Below are 26,895 nucleotides of genomic sequence, written 5' to 3' on the forward strand. Positions count from 1 at the left end.
TTTTTTCAGCCATTTACATGCTGCTTCCTACAAAATCGAGGCCAAGTACGTCAATTTTGAAATGACATGACCTAATAACAAATAATTTTGGTTATACATTTTCGCAGAATTTTTTATAATAATCTTTTTGAAAACGATTTCCGGAGTGGAAGTCGAAACTTCACACAGTAGTTAGTTTAAAATGTGATTTTCATTACAACCAATAATCGTGGCTTAATATCATACAGATATAATAATTAAATAGTGTTTTTTGTAATCTTTTTTTGTTGATTATGACTACACGTTTTCCTAAAGTTTCGATTGCAGCCTAGTCAATGTTGTTTTTCACAGCTTCGTTTGTTACTTTTCTCTGGTAGAGTAATTCCACTTTTAATTTAGATTTAACTTTAGAATAAAATATTAATACCCCCAGTGCTCACATACGGATCGGAAACATGGGCAATGACGACCCGAGATGAAGAGTTACTGCGAGTCTTTGAAAGAAAAGTATTGAGGACCATATATGGCGGAGTAAACGAACAGGGTCTGTGGAGAAGGCGATATAACTTTGAACTCTATAGACTTTTTGGTGATGCAGATATTGTGAAGACCATCAAAATAAACCGCCTAAGGTGGGTGGGCCACGTTATGCGGATGGATGAGAGTGATCCCACTAAAATAACTATGCTAAACAGGCCGGTCGGAAGAAGAAGAAGGGGGCGACCTAAACTCAGATATCTGGACGATGTACAGGAAGATCTGAGGGAGATTGGAGTGAGGGGCTGGAGAAGACAGACACTCGATAGAGAAGGATGGAAGAATGTTTTGAATCAGGTCAAGGCTCACGAAGGGCTATAGCGCCAACTGATGATGAATTTAGATTTAAAGTGATTATTTAGATTTTTATATATATATATATATATATATATATATATATATATATATATATATATATATATATATATATTAGAAATATTAATTAAAAGTAGATTAGTATTAAATAATATAAAATATTATTATATTCTTTAAATTTCTTTTATTCTTTCAAATTCTTTATTTCCGTTCTCTTTTCCACTATATAGTATTGTGTGCGTTTTCCTACCCATTTAGTTTCTTGTATTGCGGCTAGCTCTATTTTATATTTGCTAAGTACATTGAGCAGCAATGCTTGTGCTCTTGGTTGTCTTAATGTTAAAACATTCCGTATACCGGATGCATAATCCATATTTCTTTGACTGAATTATCGACCCAAAGACTGTCGAATTTGAATTATTTATTTATAGGTGTCGTAGTCTCATTTTTCTTTACTAGAATGGGTGACTGGCCCATTGTCCAACCCTCCTCTTTTACCCAGAGTGCAATTAAATTTAAGCTGAAAAATCTCTTTCTCTCTCTCTCTTCAGTCTTGGCCCCCGGAGGGTTTAGTTGTCATCGTGATGTCGTGTATTGTCCGTCTCCAAAGATCTGTCTCTGGTCATTTCTTTTAACTCATGCTTAGGTCTCTTGCATATTCCTGTAATTTGGTACATCCATTTTGTTAGGAATCTTTCTCGTGATCTTAGGCCTTCTACTTTTCCTTGGATAATAAGTCCTTCCATGTTTCTGTGTCTGCTCTGATATGTCCAAAGTATTTTAATTGTTGGAGATGGACTTTGCTGGAAAGCAGTTTGCTGACCTTTAGTTCATTTAAAATTGAATTATTTGTCATGCGGTCGGTCCACCGTAACATTATTCTCCAACAGAACATTACAGTGGTGTCTATATTTCTTCTTTCCGCTTGTTGTAGGGTTCAACATACGCACCTGTATGTCAGTATTCTGAATATTAAGCAGTTGATTAATCTCATTTTTAGAGATTGAAGTCTTTCTATATTTTGGCCATCTTTCCTACGGAGACTTTTGCTAGATAACATCTACGTTTTATTTCTTCCTGTAGTGACCTTGTATTTGTGATCAATGATCCCAGATATAAGTATGAGCTCAGAAACCGGTCAATCGTGGTTATGTGTGGATAATTGTTATGGGGTGTGGGTTATGTGTAAATTGTGAAGAAGAAAACCAAGACCAGGAAGGCGAAGGATTTCTTGGCGGAAAAATCTACATACGTGGTTCAAAATAACAACCACAAATCTTTTCAGAGCAGCAGTGTGCAAAATACAGATTGCCATGATGGTCGCCAACATCCCAAACGAATAGGCACTAAAGAAGAAGAAACCCCAATATTTTTCAGTGTTTTACCTATCCTAGAGATAGCGTTTTTAAATGTTAGTAATTTATTTACTTCAGTTTCAAAACAAGAAACAGTACTTCTCTCTAAAATATATGTCGTCAGCTACCTCTTTTTCTTATGTGGCTTTTTTCTTAATGCAGCCCAGTGAGTCTTGCCGGTCCTGGGCAGTTATCTCCTATTGTTGTACTCCCTTCCATCTTACATGGATCTTTTGTTAGTGCATACTTTTTTTCTTTTGATTTCTCCTTTTGTTTTCTTGCGACGCCATCTAATCTTAGTTGCTTAATTAAGCAATGGTAACATTTATTGTCAATGAATGTTTTTTTTTTTTGACGACCAACTAACCTGCGGGTAGCAGGAAGGAACTCCTCTGGATAGTCCTATCAGGGAAAATGAATCAATCCCTGCCCTCCGCAGATTTCAGGGATTTCCTGACCCGGGAAACTAGTACCTGCTTAGGGTCCCTTATCCAGGGTCACGGATGAAGTCCACAACGGCAGCCACGGTGGAGAAGAATACCTTCGGTACGGCGTGGATGGCGGAAGTGGCAATCCCCTGATTTTAGGGATTGTATAGAATCACTCGCCAACCCGCTCGGCAAGCGTGGCGTTTTAAATATGCTAAAACCTCCCAAGTTGAAGATGTCGAGTATCAATACAAAATTACCCCAGGGTGAGTAGAGTTATACACTCAAAATCTCACACTGAGCAATCAGTCAGACTCATGGATTCTGGGGGAGGCAAATATTAGACTGAATCTAATAAGAAAAACTACCCATCATTGCTTCGTATAGCCACTTACAATACAAGAACTATGAGGACCCAAGCACCGTTCGTCGCATCATATGAAAATGCCACCATGCAGATAAAACTGGACGAAAGCACAAAAATTATTCCCATAAGACTACAACTGGGAGTAAGACAAGAAGACACCATCTCTCCCAAACTATTTACCTTTGCTCTAGAAGAAATTTTTAAGAAACTAGAATGGAACAACAAGGGTACCAACGTCGACGGATCATACTTAAACCACTTGAGATTCGCAGATGACATAGTTTTAATAGCCGATAATATCCAAGAACAGTTTCAGGAGCGGTAGGCTTAAAAATGAACTACAGTAAAACAAAAATACTGAGCCGAGACCAGACAAATATAACAATACAAAATCATACCATAGAAAATGTTGAACATTATGTATATCTAGGTCATGTCATCAAACTAGGAAAACCAAATCAAGATGCTGACATTAAAAGAAGAACACAACTGGCATAGGGCGCTTTCGGCAAACTAGCATATACCTTGAAAAGTACCTTCATTCCTGTAAACTTAAAGAAAAAGGTTTATAACACATGCATACTACCAGTTTGTACCTACGGCTTGGAGACAGTAGCCCTTACCAAAAAATCTGCTAAAAAATTAGAAACAACGCAAAGAGCAATGGAACGAATCATGCTTGGAATATCACTGAGAGACAAGATTAGAAACATCGAGATAAGACGTAGAACGAAGATTAGGGATATTGTGGAAGAAATTACAAAAATGAAATGGCGCTGGGCAGGTCACGTAGACCGATATAATGACAACAGGTAGACACGGAGAATTCTAGAATGGAGACCAAGGACGAAAACAAGAAGAAGGGAAGATCTCAAAAGATGGGTAGATGACATAAGAGCAGTGGCAGGCAAACAGTGGATTAGATTGGCGCAAGATAGAGAAAGATGGAAGCAATTGGGAGAGACCTACACTCAAGAGTGGATGGAAAACGGTTGACAAAGAGAACTAACCTACCATCAGACCTTTCCCAAAAGGTTGTATTGAGAGAAATCTTTCATTATTCGACTTCAATACACGTCCCGCCTATCTTGTCCATTTCAAATTTTCTTCATTAATCAAACTGTTTCTTCATAAATCCAAAAATATTAACATCCTTCTTCTTTTTACTGATCCATCTTATCTTCGTTTATCCTCCTTAAATCTGCTATAGCACCACTACACCCAAACTGTATCTTTTTTCTAATTCAGTAATACCTCTCTCCTTTTTTTGGCCATCTAACCTGCAGCTAATAGTTTAATACTTGTTTTCCATGGAAGCCGTCTGTTGTAAACGGTCGTACTGCAGCCAATTAGTTTATTGCACATCTTCCATTCGCGAATAGTACTCATTCCAGGATTCTGGAACCCTGTACCAGTTTATGCAGGTCTAGAGAGTGACGAAAGTCAGTCTTCTGACTGAAGTTAGTTCTGACTGAGTTAGTCTTCGAAAGTGATTGATATGGTTGACTGTTTCGGGTTCTCTGCTACATAGTTTGCATCATAAAACTAGCATTCCCACACTAGTCTAGAGTCCACCTTAGGGCTTTTAAGAGCCTCCAAAGTCCTAATGTTATTTTCTCTTGTACAGTACAAGATTGCAAAAATCTTGGGTATATTCTCCTAGTAGAATAGAAATGTTTAAATTTCCACCAATACTGAATATTCCTGCGTCCTTCTGTGCACTAGGTATAACCCTGCGACCGACCCTTCTGTGCACTAGGTATAACCCTAATATCCACTTGTAAAGGTACTTTCTGTAGGCCTGTATCTGGGTACCATATGGTACCATAATACATTCGGTATCCCTAATTTCAATTTTGTTACTAATGTCCTGATCTAATTTAGATGCCACTGGATCTAAGCCACTAGGATGTGCTGTGTTGGAAGTGTGAACTTCATTCAATCAGCGTGGTGTACTAACGAGCTCGGACGTCTCAAGCCGGTACAGAATTATACCTGTTACACAAAGATTCACACTTTTGTAATAAAGGACAAATAAATGAAATGCAAAATGTACAATAAATTGGATGACAACATGTACACATCCAATCTGCTAAAACAGATTACCAAAGCTGAAAATATATATGTACAGAATGCATCAACTGCATGGAACAACTGTATAGAAACAAGTTAAAGAGAAATAAATCCAGCTTATAAAAATACTTAACTATAGACTGATACTCACCTGATTATTCTTACTTTTTATTAAATTGTCGTAGTATACTAATAATAAAGAGCCGCATGGCCCAAATTTGGATGCTCATAAATACGAAATTATATTTATTAGACACTTACTTGATTCGCTTGAAGTAGAAGTATCCAAATCAGAATCCTTATCACGATCTTGTTGAGTATTAGGATGCCAAACAGAAGAACTACCAACAACTCGACCTTGACATTTAACATTGGGGCTACAAGTACTTCCTGACGAACATAGAGGCGATATTGAACATTTGCTTTCAGCACTTCTTGGATGTAACCTATCAGGCGAGAGTGCTCTCCTCAATAATGGGGAACCAGGCTCTCCTCCTTTAGCTCTTGCAAACCCTTTTTTCGGTTGGTTTATTATAGCTATCGGAGCAGAACCAGCACTTGGACTATAGGACTGAGTTGTATTTGAGCTACCTGGCTGATGGCCGATGGGAAATGCCAGGGGACTGGGGGATCTTGTGGGAGAGGCTGGTAAAGGTGATGGCGACGGAGTGCGCGCTAAAGGTGATAAAGGTATGTGGCCTACAGATTTCCTCCTACTTTGTACAGCCGGAGAACAGGCGGGTCCAGCACCATGTAATGATTTTGGACAGCCCGTAGTATGCAGTTTGTGCTTTAGGCCATGTAAAGTGGAAGGCCTTTGATAATGTTGTTTACTGTTACGGTTAGAAGGAACTGTAGTTGGAGAAGGACTTTCTGATGAAGAGGACTGGGCAGAAAATTGAACTGTAGAAAGTGAGAAAGATTCTGAAGTAGTTAAATTAGATCTCGGAGCAACAGGTCTCACTGCGGTCGCACTGAAGCTACTATCAGCACTTCTTGTGAAGGATTGAAAACTTCTGCTTGGTGTTACACCTACTGGGGATTGTATGGCATTTCCCGACATCTAAAAAGAGTAAACAGGTGTAATTTCTTTCTTTGTTTAAATAAAAGGCATTTACCTGTTGCATTTCTACACTAGCTCTTTTACTGCTAATTCTCTTAAACAATGAAGTTTTCCTTCTTTTATCACTTTCCTTTTTCTGCTTTTTTTGTCTGTTTAGGCTCCTTCTCGCCAATTTACTTTGACCTAGTTCTCTTTTTCGCCCTCCAGTCTTGATTGAAGTTTGTTCCAAAGGTGTAGCTCTCAGACTAACATGTTCTGCCCCACCTAAAATGAAATTGATTGATATTTTTGAAAAAAAAGGCAATTAACAATGAAACTAACCCAATAAAAGTTGAAGGACTTGAGTGTGGTACAAGCCTTGAACTGTCTCACCGTTAATGTGAGTGATTAAATCTGCAGGACGGAGACCGGCTTCAAATGCAGGACTTCCCTCGTCGACAGCCTAAAATAACAAAAAAATATTTTTTGTGGACTTATTAAAAAAGTAAAGAAAATACCAAATTTTAAAGATTTCTTTGGTGCAAACTAGTAAAAGTGCCAAAAAAGGATAAATAATTTAAAAAAATTAATAGAGTATTTAAAATTTTTACCTGAAGAGTCAACAAAAGTACGTAATTGTCTTAACCGTGACAAACGTAAGCAAACATTAATAAATATCAATAAATTTTACTATTAAATTGTGTAGACACACATAATGTTGTTTTAAAATTGCCAAAATGTATATCTTCCAAAAAAGGTGGCAAATAAGTAAAAAAAGTTAAATTTTATGTGCATTCATGTAATGCAGCTAAACTAACCCTATACCTAACTGTAACTTTTGGGTTTATTGATTATATAACTACATAAACCTGTTAATTTTTATTTTTCATTCAAACATATTTTATATAGCTAGGACAACACTAGCTAAAATTATTTTCAGTTGAGTACCTAATAAAATTTATATTAATCGATAACACAGGCCAACGATGAAAAACGAATGATTCTTTTGTTTTTTAGAGTATTAAACCCAAATATGCTTTAATGACGCTTTAATTTATTAAATTTTGTGATTTCTCAAAGAATTTAACAGCTTTTATATAGTTCAAACATAAAATAACTGGTACTGGATGTAGAAGAGTTGGCAACACCGCTGAAACACATTTACTTCACAGCTGATGTTTTGTTTACTGTTAACCCAACCTCACGTTCTGGTTTCCACTACATGTGCTCAGTAAAATGTCTAATCGTGGTTGTAAGAACTCTGCTGACAGTTTTTGTTATATTTGCGGTGAGTTTGTTATTAAAAAACACCAAAGAAATATTACAGACTTTGTGAAAAAGGTTTATTTCTCATATTTTGGAACTAAACTTCTGTGATAAGGATAAATCTTGGGCCCCGCATAGGGAATGTTAAGGTTGTGTTGAAGATCTTACAAAATGGTCAAAAAGGGAGAAAAAGCCTTTAAGTTTGCTGTTTCTATGGTATGGAGGGAGCCTAGAAACCACACTGATGATAGCTACTTTTGCAGTGTTGATAAAGGTAATAAGCTACCCTAACCTAACGCCCGCCATCCGACCATTAGGGCCCGATGTAAATTTGCCGGTCCAGAACCTCTAAATAATTTGAATTCTGTTTAAACTGAAGTGTTTTCTGGTGTAAAGTCAGAGCTAGTGAGCAAGATGATGAAGAGTTCCAATGTACGGCAGAAAATATAGAGCCTAAACTGTTTACGCAGATCGAGCTTAACGACTTGGTTAGGGATCTTGGGTTAACAAAAGAAGAAGATGAATAACTAGGTTCTAGACTAAAAGAAGAGAGCTGTTGGCAGTTGGAACCAGCATATATGTGTATAGGAAGAGAGATCAGCAGTTTTCAACATTGTTTTAACAAGAATGTGATTTAGTGTACTGGTCTGATGAACGAATTCAGTGTTGAATACAAAAAAGAAGAATGGAGCCTCTTTATTTATTCATCCAAAGCTAGTTTAAAGCTATTTTATTACACAATGGTAACACTTATGCATCTATACCTGTTGACCATTCTGTGCATATGAAAGAGAGCTATGAAAACCTAGAAATAGTGTTGAATAAAATTGGCTATTCTGCTCATGGTTGGATGATATGTGGAGATTAAAAAAGTATGGTCAGCAAAGTGGTTTTACCAAATTTCCATGTTTCTTGTGTGAAGGGGACAGTAGAGCTAGAGATCGACATTGGTGCAGAAAGAACTGGCCTGTGAGGCGGTGAGATGAATATTCTCTGCAAAAACCTTGTATATCCTAAGAACATTCTCCTACCACCTCTACATTGAAGTTAGACCTCATGAAACAGTTTGTGAAGGCATAGCCCAAAGATGGACCTCGTTTCAAGTATATCTGCCAAAAGTTTTCAAACCTTTCAGAACATACATACATAGTCGTTCCTTTTCTACCGTTAGGTGCTGAGGGAATCTCTCAGAAGCTAAACTTAAAGAAGGCGTCTTTGTAGGAGCTGACATTCGAAAAATGATGTTTGACGTTAATTTTGAAACCACAATGACCATAAATAAGAAACAAGCATGGGTACTATTCCAGCAAGTAGTTAAAAAAGACTTAAGGAAAAGCAAGAATAAGTTACTATTGTAGCTAACATGTCAAAGAAGTTTTGTTTTGGTCTTTGATGAGCCTAAAAGTTCACTTTTTGAACAGTCATCTTGGGAAAATTTGGGAGACGTTAGTGAGGAGCAGGGTGAGCGTTTTCACCAGGATATTAAATTGATGGGAAACGCTACCAGGGCCGCTGGAACCCCATAACACCAACATGATAGGAGACTACTGTTGGTCACTTCACCGTGAAGCTCTACAAGCGACTCATCGCAGAAGAAGCAACACAAGAAGCTTCAAAGGAAAAGAGAAAGAAAGCATATAACAAAAGCAGGTTGCTCAAAAACTATGGGTGATATAAAAAACTAAAATCAGATTTGGTTTCAGCACATAAAAATCAGCTACTAAAGTCAAAAAAGTTTTCAACCAAAATTTTTTTGTTGGCCTGTGCAATTGAAGCAGAATCCAGTGATATAAATTTCAGGTTAGTAAGCTCGTACCCTTATATTGATACATAGATGGGAAAACTTTAGATGCGTTAATCGTTAGTGACTTATTAGTGACCTCGGGGGAACCTGTAACCCTAGAGAGCGCGTCCCCAGGTGGCGGATAGGGGAATGCCCTCACCGGCCTGTTTGCAGCTAGGCCGGCGGGTAGGTGGGAAATAAAATACCACCCGCGGACCAACAGGTGGGGTAGATAGGACTCCTAAGCCGTAGAGAAGGCAACTTATCTAAGAGAAGGATACTCTGATTTAAAACCCTGGTCCTCCAAGTTGGGGGTTGAGGCATCGGGCCAACTCCTCGATACTCGGAAAAAATGATCAAAGTTAAAAATTTCAGCAAAAAGCCTTGGAATTCGGACGGATTAAACTATAAACGAAATTCGCAAAGAAAATGGATTATGAATTTGGGTGCTTGGAACATACAAGGAATAAGGACAAAACAAGAGGAGGTCTTCCGTGAACTGAGTAAAATGAAACTAGACATCTGTGTATTAACTGAAGTAAAGAAAAAAGGAAGAGGAAATGAAAAGATAAACGAATACCTGCATTTCTATAGTGGCGTAGAAAAGAGCGAACGAGCTAAAAGGGGAGTGTCTATAGCAATACATCAGAAACTGAAAAAATGTATTAAATCATGGCAAGAAATAGATGAAAGAATTATCCTCATGGAAATTAAGAAAAATGGCCATGAAATAGTGGTAATTGGAACATATGCACCGACGGATGACTCAAGGGTTGACAGCAAGGAAGAGTACTTTAACAAGTTAACAACTGTTCTAGCCACAATTAATAAGAAGAAAGAAATTTGGATCTTAGGTGATCTTAATGCAAGAACCGGAAAGAGCTCCAACAGTGAAATCATAGGGAGATATGGAGAAGACATTCTGAATGACAATGGCCAAAGATTAATAGATTTTTGCGAGGCACATTCTTTGAAAATATTAAATGGTTTCTTCCCCCATAAGAATATACATAAATTTACATGGACGCAGCCTACCAGGAATTTAAAATCAATAATTGACTATTTCATTCATCGTAAAGATTCTAAACTAAAAACGAAGGACGTGAAGGTGTTTAGAGGGCCAGAATGTGGAAGTGACCACCATATGATTATTGCAAAAGTAATGGTGACATTTAAGAGAGAACAATCAAGTCACAAAAATGATGAAGTAACAGACATAGGAACAACCATAGAAAACATAAAATATAACCTGGAAAGCTTTAAACAAGATTCGACAAAGTTCTTATATAAAATTAGAATAGCTCAGAAAATAAAAAATATAGAAACAAAGGACTTAGACCCTGAAAGTCTGTATGAGGTAATTAAAAAATATATTCATGAAGCGGCAAATGAAGCACTGGGAAAAGTTGAAAATCGGAAAAAAGGAAAACCTGAATGGTTGTCAACGGAACTAGAAGAGAAAGTTCTCAAGAAAAAACAAGCATATCACATATGGCTTCAATCCAAAGATCCTCAAGACAGAGAAATATACGCTAAATGGAATAGAGAAGTTAAAAAAGACGTGGATAAGGCGAAAAATATAAACTGGGAGGCTAAGTGTGATGAACTGGACAGATTTATGGGTGGAACAAAAGTGGCGCAAGCTTGGAAAACATTAAAACAGTTTAGGAAAAATGAGAAAAATGAAGACAACATTTCTCTCATAAAGTTAAATGAATGGGAAGAATATTATACGAAACTGCTGAAAGAGGATAGAGTAGAGTACAGATGGGAAAAGATAAGGGAATTAATAGACAACAGAGACGAAAGACAGGAAATCCCTATAATAACATTATCTGAATTGACGGAAACCTTAAAAGAGGTTAAAAACGGAAAAGCCGCAGGGCCTGGAGACATTCCCATAGAGCTGGTTAAATATGGGCCGACTGCACTTTTAGAATTAATAGTAGACCTTTTCAATAAATGTATGTGTGGAGACCAGGAAATTCCTAGAGATTGGAATAAATCTTATATAAGCTCCATATATAAAAGAGGAAATAAAAGAGACTGTTCCAATTATAGAGGTATTAGTGTGACGAGCTCTGTGGGCCGGTTGTACGGCAGAATATTAAAGAAGAGGGTTGAAAGACAGATACAAGATATTGAAGAACAAAGCGGATTTCGTACCGGGAGATCCTGCCTTGATAATATATTTATCCTACGACAAATAATTGAAAAGCGTGTCGAAAGAAGTAGAGAGACCCATTTGGTATTTATAGACCTTGAGAAAGCATATGATAGTGTCCCGTTAAAGAAAATGTTTGAGGTCCTCAAAAGGTCCGGATTGGATTCGACGTATATCCGAGCGATATATAAATTGTACGAAAATGCAGTTAGTTGTGTAAAAATTGGAACCAGAACCTCAAATGAATTTAAAGTCACTAAAGGCCTAAAGCAAGGATGCTGTTTGTCACCGACACTCTTTAAAATATACGTCCAAGAAGCATTGAGGAATTGGAGAAATAAATGTAGATTTATGGGCATCGAAGTGGGACAAGAAACTCTGTATACATTGTTGTTTGCAGATGATCAGGTGGTGGTTGCAACCGATGAGGAAGATATAAATTATATGAATCGAAAATTATTTGAGGAATATGCCAAATGGGGGCTTACTGTAAACATAAGCAAAACAGAATATTTAAAAATTGGAGGAAATACCACAGATCTAAGGCTTGAAAACGCAGTCATAAAAGGCTGCAACCAGTATAAATATCTAGGAAGCATCATATCAGCAGATGGCAGAGTTAAGATAGATGTACAAAACCGAATAACCCAAGGGAAAAAATGCATACGAATACTGAATTCATTACTGTGGTCTAATAAAATAAAGATGCATACCAAACTTCGCGTATACAGAGCAATTGTAGAACCAATTACCACATATGGTGCCGAATGTTGGACGATGACAAAGAATGAACGAGATAAAGTAGACGTTGTGGAAATGGATTATCTTAGAAGGTCATGTCGAGTATCGAGAATGGAAAGAATCAGGAATGAGGAAATACGAAACCGTACAGGAATTAGAGATACTCTTTCAGATAGAATACAAGGAAGGCAATTACAATGGTATGGTCACGTGATGAGAATGGAGGAGGAGCGGTGGCCAAAGAAAGCCTTAATGTATGTTCCGCCAGAAAGAAGGAAAAGGGGAAGACCACCAAATTCCTGGAGAAGAGAAATTACAAAAACAATGCAATCTAGAGGCTTAGAAGAGGGAGATTGGAGAGATAGGAAAAGATGGAGGCTGAAATGCGGGAAGCGGCAATCGCCGTAGGACCCCCGTTATATGATGATGATGATGACTTATTAGTGACTTAGTTACTCTATAAATGAAGATCATTCGTACAGCTCAAACAACCCTAAGTACTTACCATAACTAGATGATGCATTGTATATACATCAGTATCTCCATAATATACTCGAATTGTATGCACAGTAAATCCAAAGCCTTTAGGTCCTCTGCGTATAATTATAGGCGGTTTCAACGTGGTTCCCAAAGGAGAAAGCTCACGACATGGAGAAGTATCTCTGGAACTTGCTGTACTGGAACTTCCTCCAGCTCCTGGTGAATGTATTAAGTGGGTGGTTGTTGTTATATCTTCTGAAAAAAAGAATAGTATATTTCTACTCGAATATCTATCATTTTGGTAGTTTCATTACCTGTTGGAATCATAAGTGACAATCCAGAAGTACTTGCACTTCGGACGACCGATCTAGAAGAATGTCCAATTAATCCAGCTTTTATTTGACTCAGGGACGGAAATTCTTTATTTTCTCCAGGTGAAGATATACAACAATGCTCATCTTCCACAGATATTGAAAACTTCGGTAAAAATTCTCTTGAATGTGCTGTCTTTTTTCTTCTATTGATTTGAGGGGACACGTCATCACTGTCAGTTTGCGATGATTCAGGAGTACTTATTGTACATGATAAATCGAGTGACACCTATAAAAAAAACAAAAATGTAGTGCTAGTCTGATAGAAGTAACTAAAATTTGGTAAAAATGAGAGTTTATCAGAATATCATCCCACACGTAATGGTTATCAAACGATACTAAGATGATACGGTGAAAACGTAAAAAATAAACAATCTTCATTACTCACCATTTTATTCTCAGGTTTCCTCTTTTCGAATGTTCTTGAACGTAGCACTAAATTTTCAGTCGTTTTTATCGTAGGTCTCGAATCTACAATCTCAGGAGTCCCAGGGACCGACAAATCAGAATTGCTCATTTTCAAGGATGAGTAATTATTTTCGGGATCGGTGTCAGTGCTCAAAGAACTTAGTTCTGATACTTTCTTATATTGGGGAGAACATGATGAAAATAAACCAAACACAGGAGAATCGTCGGTGTCATCCGTGTCATCCTCTAGTTCGTGACAGTAACGGTCTATTCTGCCTAGAAAAAAATTAAAACATAAATATATCAGAATATAGAATATATGTCTACAAAAGGTATCCATCTCAAGTGCGAAGCGACTAGTGGGAAAAACTGATCTTGTTCATTAATAGTGGGAAAAAGGATAAAAATAATAATATTACTGTAAGTTTCCTTAAAATAACTGAGATGCTGAGAAGATTATTATTGTCAACTGGAAAATTTAAGCAAGGTACAGAGCACAATGGCGCAGAAATCTTGAGAAGGCCTTTAAGAGCTGTAGCAGCATGATGATAGTTTTTATAATCTAAGCAACGAGGTACCCCAAATTTAAAAAAAATCCATTTTCGTTTATTAGAACCGGAGATATTGCTACTTCCAAATTTGAAGTTACGAATTCAGTTTTTGAAATAGTAAAATCGAGAAGGAGCAAATCGCTTCGCTTTTAAACCCTTAATCTTTGGCGCACCATGGATGGCTCATTTTTAAAGAAATAGTTTTGAATTTTTGTTTGTCAAAACTTAAATTTTAAATCTTTAAAGGGTTGTAGGACATTGTATTTTTTTTTAAATTCGTGTACAAATACCAACATTTCAAATAAAATAAAAATAACTTTCTACATGTTGATGCGTTATTTTAAATGTTTTCTGTTCCGAATCTCACAGATTATAATCATTTTTCTCATTATTAATCGAAAAATTTTATTTCCAAATATTATTTAAAACTTGCAGAATAATCTTATACAGGGTGTTTCATTAATAATTGGAAATATTTTACCTGTAGATTCCTGGGCTTAAAATATTAGAAGTTTAACCCAAATCACTTAAATCAAATGTAGCTCTTATTGAGTTACAGTGTGTGTTATTTAAAAATAAAACTATTTATATCGAGTACTTTAAAACTATTTGACATACCCTTGTCATACTTGGCAAGAAGTGTAGGTACTGTAAACCCTACTAAATTATGCTAAATGAACGTTTCTGGCCACTACTAGAGGCGTACGATATGGGAAAGGGCAGAATTGCTATTTTATCGCAATTTTTCGATTCTCCAATACTTTCTATGTAAATAACATACTTTTATTAGTAACGATAAAGTCATTATTTTTCGAGATATTTTTGAAGTTAAAAATGAAGCGGCGCAGTTATTTTGATTAATGTATTATGTCGGTGTTTTGGGGTCATAAGATTGCATTTATTACGCAAATGAAATTTTAATCGCTATTAACAAAAAACATAATGTGATTTATTGAAGTTTCTTGTTATAACCATTTTTTTATAATCTAAATAAAAGAACGATTTTAATAATATGAAAATACCAAAAAACACATTTTAACTAAACCTTTTATAACAATTGTTCAATGTGACGCCCATTTACCTGAATAAGCTTATCAATTATTTCGTTAAACGATCTTCTAACTTTAAATAATGTTTGGCTGAGTGGCGGAATTTACTATTTGCTGCCATGGTGCTTGACGATTATTTAATTCTTGTGAGTACAGTGATTTCATATGTCCCCAGAAATAAAAATCCAAGGGATTACGTTCGGATGTTGTAGGCGGCCACGGAACTTCACTACCTCTGCCATTCCAACGATGAGGAAATCGCTGATCTAGATAGTTACTTACTATTACAGATCAATGAGTCGGAGCTAAGTCCTGTATGAACCATATATATCTTTTTGAATTAAGTGGCAATTCTTCTACATCGTCTAAAAGTGTAGTTTCTAGAAACTCTAAATACGAGTTACCATTCAAATTTGATAGTAATTCATAAGGACCCAACAAACTATCTCCAAATATACTGCACACCATACATTAATATTAAATTCATGTTGAAAATGTGATTCTCGAAATAGATGGGAATTTTCAATATACCAATTATGGCTTGTTTTCCAGTTAAATACTAATCTACGTGTAAATGTAGCCTAGTCAGCAAAAAGATTTTTTTTAATAAAATTACGATTTTGGTTTCTTTATTTATCATCCACTGACCAAAATTCAATCGTAAAGGATAATCTGTAGGTAATACATTTTGTACGGGTATAAAGTGGTGAGGTCGTAAATTTTCTTTTTTCAGTACTCGAAAAATTGAACAGTGGCGTACTCCAGTCACTGCTAATAAACGCCGAGTGCTTAGTTCAGGATTATTAGAAAGTCACGCTAAAATATCATCCTCCTGATCAACTGTCAAAATTTTAGGTCGTCTCATATTTACTGACTTCTCCTATTCTATCTCCTATTCTACCTCGACTTTTAGGCTTAAATTGTCCAATGTCTCCTAATCGACTAAAAATATTACTGAAAGTTTGGAGATTGACTTGAAATCTGTCTGGATAAATTTCTCTATATCTTCGTGCAGCAGCAAGACAGGAATAATTTTCTTTTTACATAAACACAGAGCATATCTCGCATTTCAAGATTAGTAAAATTGTTATGCCGCGGTATTTTCACTTAATCAGCTTTTTAAATTTTACAACTCTCAGAATATTTAGCGTCAGTAACAACAGCAATGTTGTGTCTGATTGACTTAAAGAAAGCATTTGACAGAGTAAGACTCAATCCATCTTCTGTACAATAGAGAAGTCCCCCTAAATATAAAACTATGGAAAATATCTACCAAAACAACAAAATGGAAGTCAGAATAGACGGACAACTTACAGAATCTATAGAACTAGGCAGCGGAATAATACAGGGGGACTTATTGAGGCATATGCTCTTCAATTTAATCATGGATGAAATCATCAAAAGCATAAACAAAGGAAGAGGATACAGAATGGGAAACAAAGAAAAAAATACTGTGTTACGTTACATGATATTCGTAGGATTCTTCTGTAACACCAAAATTCAAAAGCGGTCAACTTATTCAGATGGACTTGTTTTAGTGTCCACGCTTCCAAGCCATAAAGAAGAGTAGAGAACACGTAAATTCGAAGCATTCTCAGGCGTAGTTCTAACCTTATATCCCGACAACAAAGAAACTTTTTAAGTTTACTGAATGATGCACGTGCTATTTAATGCGTGTCCTAATTTCTTTGGTTTGGTCTACATCTGATGTTATCCATGTTCCTAAGTATTTATAGTTATTAACACTCTCAATTGCAGTATCTTCAATAGTCAATTGGATATTTGTATGTGCAGATTTAGTCATGATCATGCATTTAGTTTTCTTTAAATTTATCTTCAGTCCGTACTCATGATAGCATTCATTAAGGCGTTGCATTACGTTCTGTAAATCATTGTTGTTATCCGTCATTATTACTGTATCGTCTGCAAAACGTAAGTTATTCAAAACTTCTCCATTAATAGATAGATAGTTACATTTATAGGCTCTCAAATTTCCACTTTCTAATTAGAACTTCAATTTAGAACTTAATACTCTCAAGCAAATTGCTTCAATAATGGTTATGATCCTAACATCATCCATAAGCTTCTAAACAGAGCTAAACTTAAAATTGCAGAAAAGCTTGCTTATTCATCACAATGCTTGCTTCAACCCAATGCCACAAATAACATCAGATATTTCTCCTTTACTTATATCAGCAACATTTCCAAAAAAAAAATATCAAAACTTTTTACTTCTAGAATTGAAAACATGACTTTTTAAAAATTTTATTGCAACCTCACCCCGTAGGGAACCCAGCTCGACTGTTTAGACTTCCTGCACTGAGTATATCCATTAAGAGTTTATTGATTTCAATTAATACGAGGCATGTTTTTTAAGTAAGTACCGTTTTGCGATTCCGCCGCCGCAGCGCTACGGTCGGCGTTCCGCGCATGAGCGCTGGTTACCTACATCTCTTGTCTACGCACTGACGTCATTACAGTCTGATTCTTCATTGTATACTTGTTTACTCCAGTGTTTAAGATGCCTCCAACAATCGTGATTCACGCTGATTGTGAAGTACGGGCCGTTATACGATTTCTTAGTAAATCGGTTTTACGCTAAAGGCGTAAAACCGATCGATATTCATCGTGAGATCGTTGAAGTTTACGGACAAAACATTATGAGTGATGGAATGGTAAGGAAATGGGTGAGAGCATTTAAAGATGGCCGCACAAATGTGCATGATGAAGAACGGAGTGGGCGTCCTACTACGTACGTACTTACGTACCTACACTTCCAGCCAAGTATGACAAGATTATGTAAAACAGTTTTAAAGTGATGGGTTCAAATAGTTTTAATTTTTAAATGAAACACCCTGTAACTCAGAGGGGAATCACATTTTATTTAAGCGAGTTGGGTTAAATCTTAATATATTGGACCCAGAAATCTACGGTTCAAATATTTTTAATTATTAATGAGATACCCTGTATTTTAAAGAGTATAGCAACCATATACATATAATTTAAAAACAAAATAAAGAAATAAATATTTATAAAATAGTTATGATGTTTAATTTGTGAGTTTTTATAGAAAACAATTCTATTTTAAACGGTAATTTTTCAAACAACTCAATATTTAGAATATTGCTAATACCGAACTGTTCACGAAAATATGTCACTTTGTCTATTCATAGTGAATATAGAGAAAAATGTACAAAAATGGTTAAATATAGAAAAATATTGATCACTATAATTATTAACATTACTTTGAAACATTTACCGATAATTATACTTACTGTCAAAATAGCTGGTATCTTCATCATGTTCAAGTTGCGGTATAAATTCAGCCTTTTTCCTAAGCAAAGAATTCCAGTCTATTCCATGGAAATACACATGTTCCTTAATTTCTTGTGCACCTCCTGTTCCAAGTCTATCTCTAGGCGAGTGTTGTAATAGGGAAACTATGAGATCTTTCGCTTCTTCCTGTACAGGCCAATCATCATTATCAGGCCATTCAATTTCGTCTAAAAGAGATTAAACATTAGTAAATATTACATAATCTTTTGATAAACACGATAAATAATACTGTAGGTCAGAGTATACAAGACTAATGTGTTTCATTATAAGAGCAATATGCCCGGTAATAAAAACCTAACCTTCAAAATAATTCAACTCAAAATTTATTTTAAAGCCATTTTATTCAGAGTGTGTAAAAACTTAAAAAATTAGTCGTTTCATATTTTAAATCAATTAAACAAAATTCAATAACTTTTTTATGGAAAAAATTTGTTTGTCACCCCCGTTTGAAAAAACTGAATGTTCTGCGTGCCATAGAAGGCGATATATTCAAATTTTCCAACGGGCTTCAATTTGAAGTTCCATTCTAAAAAACGGAGCTAAGAAAGTTCTCCCCTCCACTTTAGTGGCGGTATTTTACGAGTATGATCACTTTAACGAGTTATAACTTTTTACACGTTGTAGATCTTCACTTATAATCTGTTTAATTTTCAACTCTTAATGTAAATAAACAATGGAAATATGGTTTTAAGAAAAAAATGTTATCTGTTCCTATTGATCATAGGTTTTTATCTTTTTTTTTAAGATAAGAAAGTATTTTTTCACCACCTTTTCAGTGTACCTACTTACAAGCGCGTGACATGAAAAAGTCAAAGAGAAATTATATAAACTATAAAAATTCTAAACTTACCTTGCACTGTGTGTGCGAATAGCTCTTCCGGTGTATCGCCAAAAAAGGGAACACAACCAACAAGAAATTCATAGAGAATAATTCCCATTGACCACCAATCAACTGGTTTTCCATATCCTTGTCTTAAGATTACTTCTGGTGCTATATATTCGGGAGTACCAAAAACCTGTTTATCTGAAAATTTTCTTGAGTCCGTATCCATATACCCTTCATATAAATTGGTTGCCACTAAAATATACACATCTAAATCGTCTAGGGGGCAAAGTAATCAAAAAGTGATTAAATGGTACTCTGACAATTTATTTCAAAAATATTTCTTAACCCTTCCAGCTCCGGTGACGCGTACGCGCGTCCAAATATGAGTGGTTAGTGCTCTCGACGCGTAAGCGCGCTTTATGTATATTACATATTCAAACGAAATTATTTCTGTGGCAATGGAGCTGAGGCTTTTTAATTTTGATCGGAGCTGAATGAGTTAACGATAAATTGTAAATAACCCAGAGGGTTTAAAAAAATGAAAAAAATAATTAAAACAAAAATTCTCAACTAAAATTTAAAAATAAAGTCGTATTCTCTTGTTAGTAGAGCCTTCTGTGTCTGAGCCTTCTGTTATTAATGAGAGCTCGACATCGACCTGACAACATTAATCCTTCGTCTTTTTTCTCCTCGTAAACACGTCTTTTTAGCTTCTCCCAAACGTGCTCGATGGGATTCAAGTCGAGGGATTGAGTAGGCTAGGGCAATAGCTGAATATTGTTCTGCTCTAAAAAATTTCTCACGATTCTTGCAACATGCAGACGTGCGCACAAAATTTTCTCCGAATTGTGCATCGTATGGACGAACAATCGGGTCGTAAACCAAACCTGGATGCATCGGTGAAAAGAATGTTTGCCCATTCTCGTTCTTGCCAAATTTGATGTTCGTCGGTCCATTCTAATCTCCTTGTGTGATTCCCACGAGATAATACTGCAACTCTACCGGGACGTCTAGCGTGAAGATTACCCTCACACAAGCTATTTATGCAGGTTTGAGCAGAGACATTAATGCCATGAATGTTTTGAAGCTCACTTCTTAGATGGCTAGCAGTAACATTGGGGTTCCTTATTGACTGAAAGCGAACAAATCTGTCATGCACCGGTTGTGTTGCTCTTGTTGTACTAGTGTGTTTTTCTCTTACATCACCAGTTTCTTGAAAACGCTGCCATAACTGTCCTACAGTACTTTTGGTAGAATGCACAGCTTCTACCACGTCGTGGATGTTCATACCACCATGTATCATACCAATAGCTCGTAGGTGTGTTTCAGCATCAAGATGATTTCTTTGCATATTAACTTAGTTATAACCACAATAACAGCAAATTCTAACTATATTCGCAGCAAAAGTTGTACTGAATATACTTTTAAGTTGAATAGATAAACTTATTTACCTTTTTTAAGATCCACAAAAACATAAACCGATAGTAAATTATGATATGTCCAACCAATAATAAATAAATTTTATTTGAAGAGAAAAATATTGCTTCTCAATTTGATTCCTTCTGATTTTCCATGCAGTTAAGATACTTTTCAGCTTACATTCTAGGCCTATCACTTTTAAAGTTAGTTAGTAATTAACAGAATTATAAGATACTTTTTGTATCGCAAAAACACAAAAAAAAGTCACAAAGACTAAACTGGCTTGGTCACCTAGAAAGAATGCCAGATAATCGAGCTGTAAAAGTAGTCCAGAGATGGAAGCCCCAAAGAAACAGAACAAGAGGAAGGCCCCGTAAAAGATGGATAGACGACGTAGAGAGGGATCTTAAAACCATGAACATCAGGCAGTGGCGAAGGAAAGTATCCGACAGGGCAGAATGGAAGAACATTGTTAAGCAGGCCAAGACTCACAAATGATTGTAGCGCCATTAGAAGAAGAAGATAAGATACTTTTTAAAAATATGATATGTTTAAAGATATGTTTTAAAATAATGCTATTTTAAGGTTTAAGCATGCTATAAACTATGGCGTAGGATTCTAACGAAAGAAATAGTGCATAAGAAGAAAGCCATCGGCGTCCAGAGCACCTTGTTCGGTCATTTTCGAAGCCTCAGGTGTATTGTAAGAGCACCTTGAGGATTAGCAGCCCGTCAACAGTTAGTGCTGAACAAGACTGTGCCTTAGTCCAGGAACGTTACACCAAGAGTAGTCAAGGAAACCAACAGATGAATTCTCACCAAAAATTCTCTCCAGAAAACTAATGAGCTACACAGTTGCTATGTAGCCTTGACGACTTCTTGCCACTGAAAAATTGGCAAATCAAACTAGCAACGAGGTTCTGCGATACCAAAACCAACTCTCCTCATTCTGCTGAGGTTGACAGTAGGCTGTCTCAGTTGCTGGGATCGATAAACTGTCACCTACCTCCCAAAACTCCCAATTCTTATCAATATAAACGTTCGAAATTGCATCATAAAATCCGCAATGTTATCGGAGATCTCCTCTTACATTTACCTCTGAGGTGGCCGATACAGCGCTCAGAAACTCACCCCTGCTCCTAAAAACCTTGCTATGCTTCCAACAAAATATATAGCTATATTTTTAAATAATTTAACTGGTATTCAAGTATGTTACCTGATGTAGCATATGCACTGAATCTAGTCACTGTAATTCCTTATATCTACTTTATTCTTAATTCTCGAAGACCATGGGATTAATAGTCTTTATCTAAGGTTATTTATTAATAATTCTAACGACACTATTCGTATAAATAAGCTACTAATCCGTCAGCGAAAGTTATTCAAAAAATACCATAACCATAAATCCGATAAAAAACCGAATAGTCTATTGGACATTTTCCATAGGAAGCTATTTTTTTGCTGGAATCCCTTCAGGATATGCCCAATATCGATAATCACGATATGCGCCAGTCGCAAACCCTGTGCTAAATTTTTTATTTAACAAAATCTGAAAACAATTGAAAATTTCTCATTTTTTTTGCTCCTATTTTCGTTTATAATTCGGAAAATATTGATCCTAGAGAAAAAATTATAAGAAGTTAAAAGTTTCGTTATTCAATTTTACACAATATTTCGTTGGCTAGAAATTGAAAATTTAATGTTTATTGTTGAAAAAATAGCAATAATTGGAAAAAAATGAAGTTAATCCTTTAAATGTTTTCGACTTTCTAAACTTGACTTACAAGCTCCATATTCCGCCTAGAAAAACTTTTTAATATGTTTAAAACGTGTGCTAAATTTTGTTAAGATCGGCCGTATAGGTTTTGCATAATAATTTTGCAATCCAGCCTACTGGAAAAAAATCGCATATTTTCAAATTTATAGTAGGCCCTAAATAAGGCTCTCAGATAGTTGCAAATTTTTTTACATATAAAGGAAGGCTCAAACTTTCAAACGCTTTTTGTAAAATTCAAATCGGTTCACTAGGAGAGCCTAGCCTAGGATTCCAGCAAAAAAATAGCTTCCTATGGAAAATGTCCATTATGGTCTGAATTTCTACAGATCCCGCCTAGTCTAGAACTCTTCAATACAATACAATGTAAACTGGGACAGAGTAGGACTCAACGGCAGAAACAATAGATGTCATCCATACCAGTAAGCAACTTATGGAGAAATAATAATATTAGGACTAAGAAAACTAATTGAACGAATTTTAACAAATAACATACCATGAACTACTAAAAGAAATCATTGAAGATATAGTGTGTAAAATAAAGCAACAGAATAAAATAGCTACGACATATATGGAGAGTAGGATCAACTATAACCATCTTTTCAATATCACATGTCTCTTAGACACGTCATTACATAGGACCTCAACAAGGCTTGTATGCAACAATGCAAAGAAAAACCAGAGGGAGGAAACTATGTACAAAATAATTTACAAAATTAAACAAGAAAACGAGTACCCTACATCATTAAAAGATATCTATAGAGCTTTAAAACCGGAGGAGACGGGAGTTTATCCACTCTATATAAATTTTTGTCGACTTATAATTTATATGTACCTGCTTGCGAACAGTGCTTGCGTTTAAACATAAATTATCTTTTTTTGTCAATTTGTCAACTCATTTTGTCAATCAAGTTTTTGTTACCTCCTGTTCCACAATAACTGTTATAGTATGTAATGTGGTATGACCAAAGCTGTAAGGTTATTCTTTATGTACATTTCCTGTGGAATAAATTATATAATATGAATTATGTTAATGTAAAAAAATACACTTACATGACATTAGACCAACTTTGCTCAATCCGAAGTCTGTAAGTTTGATGTGGCCAAGTGCTGTTATCAGAAGACTGAAACAAAAACCAACAGTTTTAAACTTAAAACTTAATATAAATACAAAAAAATATTTAAAAATTCCTTTATAAAAGGTATAATATTAAAAAACCCAGAACTGCATCACAGAACGTTTTCGGAATTAATATTCCATCATCAGTGCTATCTGGATGTACATGTTTTGAGCCACTAAATACTTGGGTAAAACCCCTTTAAATGTTGTTAAATTAACTTTAAGTTACATTATTTAACTTTATAAACTAGGATGTTACTCCAGTCACCGTGGAGGAAAAGAGGTCAATACCTCTAAATTTTTTATAACTAAATCGATTTTGCTCATAATTTGGAATTAGGCTTATCTTACCTCCCTCTTCAAAAGTTATATATGCGATAGGTGAGCTTTTTATTTTTAAGGGGTGAAATCACCCCTTATTGAAAATAATGAAAAAAATTTATATTAAAGCATTTTATGGATTTAAATCGTGTTAAATTAGGTAATTGAAATATTGTCAATTATATTAATGGATATTGTGTTCATTCTCAACCCTTAAATAATCTTAAAAACCACCCCTTTTAATAAAAATAATTGTAAAAAATCGTTTAACAGATTCAAACGCTTTTGTAGTGCATTTATATCATCTACAATGTAATTCTCTGCTTACATAAAATAATTTTGGTTGATTGCAACACTTCAACCCTTAAAAACTACCCCCTATGTCAAAATATATAAAAAAATCTTTTTAAACAACTTCAAAAGTTTTTAATGTACATTTATATTCAAAAATTCCTTTGTTTTTATTGTAAAAAATTATGCATGAAAATACTTTACATTAGAAAGTATACAAAATATATTTACAAAAATAAAAATTATTTACAATATATCAAATTATTCATTGTCTGAAGCGCCATTCTCGTCGTGTTCTAACTCCACCTCTTCGTCTATTGCAGGACAGTTTTGACAATTGTCGCCAGAGCATGTTCCACACGTAGCATTGCAAAATAGACCTAGTCTACGACAGCCACACGCTGAGCCGCAACCCTTTTTGCAATTTCAAAAAATCAGTTTCAATAGTTCTTCTGGTGCAGGTGAACTTTTCATTTTTATTGGTTGTAAAATATCATCACTCTTGAACCATCCCCAATCCGTTATATCAATCTCTTTGTTTCCAAAGCATATCTGAGTTTGTAAATAAACTCTTTTGATATGCTCATTCAGGCACTTACAGTTGGTACAAGAGATGATAATTTAACTGCACTATTTTTAGTTGTGGCTTTAATAAACGATTCGTATCGCATTTGTTCAAGTAATGATGAATAATCTTCGACCTTATTCATTTTGTTCATGTGGGTGTCTTTGGCAAGGCCATACAGCAAAATTGTACAGTATGTATGTATGTATTATATACATATTTGTGTGAGTGTTAGTGTGTCTGTTACCAGTTTTTCGAATATATGTACTTGAATAAAGCATTTATATATACAGAAAATAAGTTGATGCTCCAAAATATAAATAACATGCTCCAAAATTTTTTTAGAATAACTCCGTTAATTTTTAAGCTACAGTGTCCATTAAAAAAATATTTTGAAGGTAATTTCAAAAGCTACAAGACTAAGTAGATTAAAATATGTTAAAATTCTTTCTTTTTAAATAGTAAAGGGCCAAAGTGCTGATTACAGGTGTGTCAGCCGCTGTATCTCAAACTTCAATTGGCTATATCTCTATTATTTTTCGAGCTACAGCAAAAATAAAAAAATCAAAATTTTTGTTAAGAAAAAAACTACATTTTGGTATAGAACCATTTTTCACGTATCTCTTATAGTTTTAGATTTATTTTGAAAAAATGTAAATTTTTAAATAATCAAAAAAAAAAGATTTTTTAATTTAAACATGATTTTTTCAAAAAATACGCATTTTAAACAGGCTAAACTTTTAAAACTTATAAATAACACTAAAATAAAATGAATTGTAGAAGATATACGTTTAATTTCAATTCTGATCGAAATAGTGTTACTTATACTGCTCGTTTTTTTTTTAAACGTTAGAGTAATTCAAATTCTTTCCTTCGTATTTCGCTTTGTTTTAATCGAAATGGCTTTTAACATAGCTCATTTTAAAGGTTTTTTCTAGCTCTTTAAAAAGTGTTGTATGAGTTTTTATCAAAAAAGATGTCCATTTTCCGATATTTGATGTTAAATGCATCGAGTATAGTATCCCAAAAATAAAAAGTCATCTTCAAACAATTATAAATCGCTTAGTATTGAACTTATAAAAATTAATAAAAAAACAATCTCTTTGTTTTTTTATAAACTTTATTTTTGTTCATTATAGATTTTTCAATAAAACGCTTTGTTTTTGAGTTTTTCGTACAAAATCATTGGAAAACATGTTCTTTTTTGCGAAAAGTTTACTTTTTCAAGTGCGTATAACTTAAAAAGTATTAATTTAGCGAAAAAAATTTATATGACATTTTTTGTTTAAAATTTGATTCTATATCAATTCCCGGGGTTATTTTGAGTGTAAAAAGTTCAACCTCCTAGATGGGGTGCAAACCACCCCAGGGGTAGAAGCACACATCGGCACAATATAACTTATGTTTTTTAAGTAATTTACTACCCACTGTTAAAATTTCAGATAAATCGGTGCAGTTATAAAAAATTTAAAGGGAAAATGCCACAGTAACTGGACTATGTTTAAGTTACAACAGGAATAGATGACATGGCAACGTAAGACTCCACTGGAGGTTGCTAATCCTGAGGCGAAGTGTCTACGAGGACTTGTTGATAGCAACTGTTGATACCTTTTATAGAGGAATTTTTAAATAATTTTTTTGTGATACATGGTATACAGCCAGCTACAGGAATTTAGTTTCCTTGTGGATTTTAATATAAATATATTATTCTGCATTAAAAACAATAACATTTTCTGATTTTATTTAATCTATAGTCGAAGCCACATTTAGAATGTAGTGCAGGTAAGATAGGCAATGTATTTCTTACGGGAGAATGGCAGAACAAGTTGCCGGTTTGCCCCGAGCGGCGCATCAGGACCGGATTTAAGAATCATAGCACTGGAATATACGCACACAAAACAATTTCCTACGGTTGTACAACATACTATCATTATTGTTTCAACTAAAGCATGATTCAATCAGATATGTATAAATAACAGAGTTACATTGTCGAACTAAACAATAACATGAAGAAAAATACTATAAAACAGTAAAATATATCAAAAATTTTCAATAGCTTCCATTGTGAACACATTCTTTGGGAAATAAAGATCATTATAAAAGCATTAGAAGTGAATCAGTTTTAATCCCCATTGTCCTCGCAAAGCAAACATGTCTCTTTGTCTATTTGGGTACTGGTCATTAGACCAAAAACTTGTTGGCAAAAACTATGAAAGCCGTTGCCAGTATCTGTCGTGAATTTCAAACAGGGTGTGACTCTCAGTGTGCAAGTAAAACGTGTGGTGTTAAATGTATTGAACTTTTAATTTGGAAAATTTTAAAATATTTGGAAAAA

The 26,895-nt window shown here is 34.9% G+C and overlaps 1 protein-coding gene across 5 annotated transcripts in view; it reads right to left on the bottom strand.

The window, feature by feature from the left end:
* The window catches only part of dop (microtubule-associated serine/threonine (MAST) protein kinase dop), an 86,001-nt gene that overhangs the window by 13,367 nt on the left and 45,739 nt on the right, over positions 1 to 26,895 (bottom strand). For 2 of the 5 annotated variants that reach the window (XM_072546670.1, XM_072546665.1), the window contains exons 8-16: positions 23,317 to 23,387; positions 19,096 to 19,347; positions 18,185 to 18,412; positions 13,290 to 13,585; positions 12,845 to 13,130; positions 12,556 to 12,785; positions 6,439 to 6,559; positions 6,173 to 6,381; positions 5,316 to 6,117 (exon numbers count right to left, since the gene is read on the bottom strand). In XM_072546670.1, the coding sequence (XP_072402771.1) occupies positions 5,316 to 6,117; positions 6,173 to 6,381; positions 6,439 to 6,559; positions 12,556 to 12,785; positions 12,845 to 13,130; positions 13,290 to 13,585; positions 18,185 to 18,412; positions 19,096 to 19,347; positions 23,317 to 23,387 (2,495 nt within the window). The remainder of the gene's footprint in view (positions 1 to 5,315; positions 6,118 to 6,172; positions 6,382 to 6,438; positions 6,560 to 12,555; positions 12,786 to 12,844; positions 13,131 to 13,289; positions 13,586 to 18,184; positions 18,413 to 19,095; positions 19,348 to 23,316; positions 23,388 to 26,895) is intronic. The other 3 variants (XM_072546667.1, XM_072546669.1, XM_072546668.1) reach the window with 3 other exon arrangements.

The sequence above is a fragment of the Diabrotica undecimpunctata genome, chromosome 10 (assembly GCF_040954645.1).
Source record: "Diabrotica undecimpunctata isolate CICGRU chromosome 10, icDiaUnde3, whole genome shotgun sequence".
NCBI classification, from domain to species: Eukaryota; Metazoa; Arthropoda; class Insecta; order Coleoptera; family Chrysomelidae; genus Diabrotica; species Diabrotica undecimpunctata.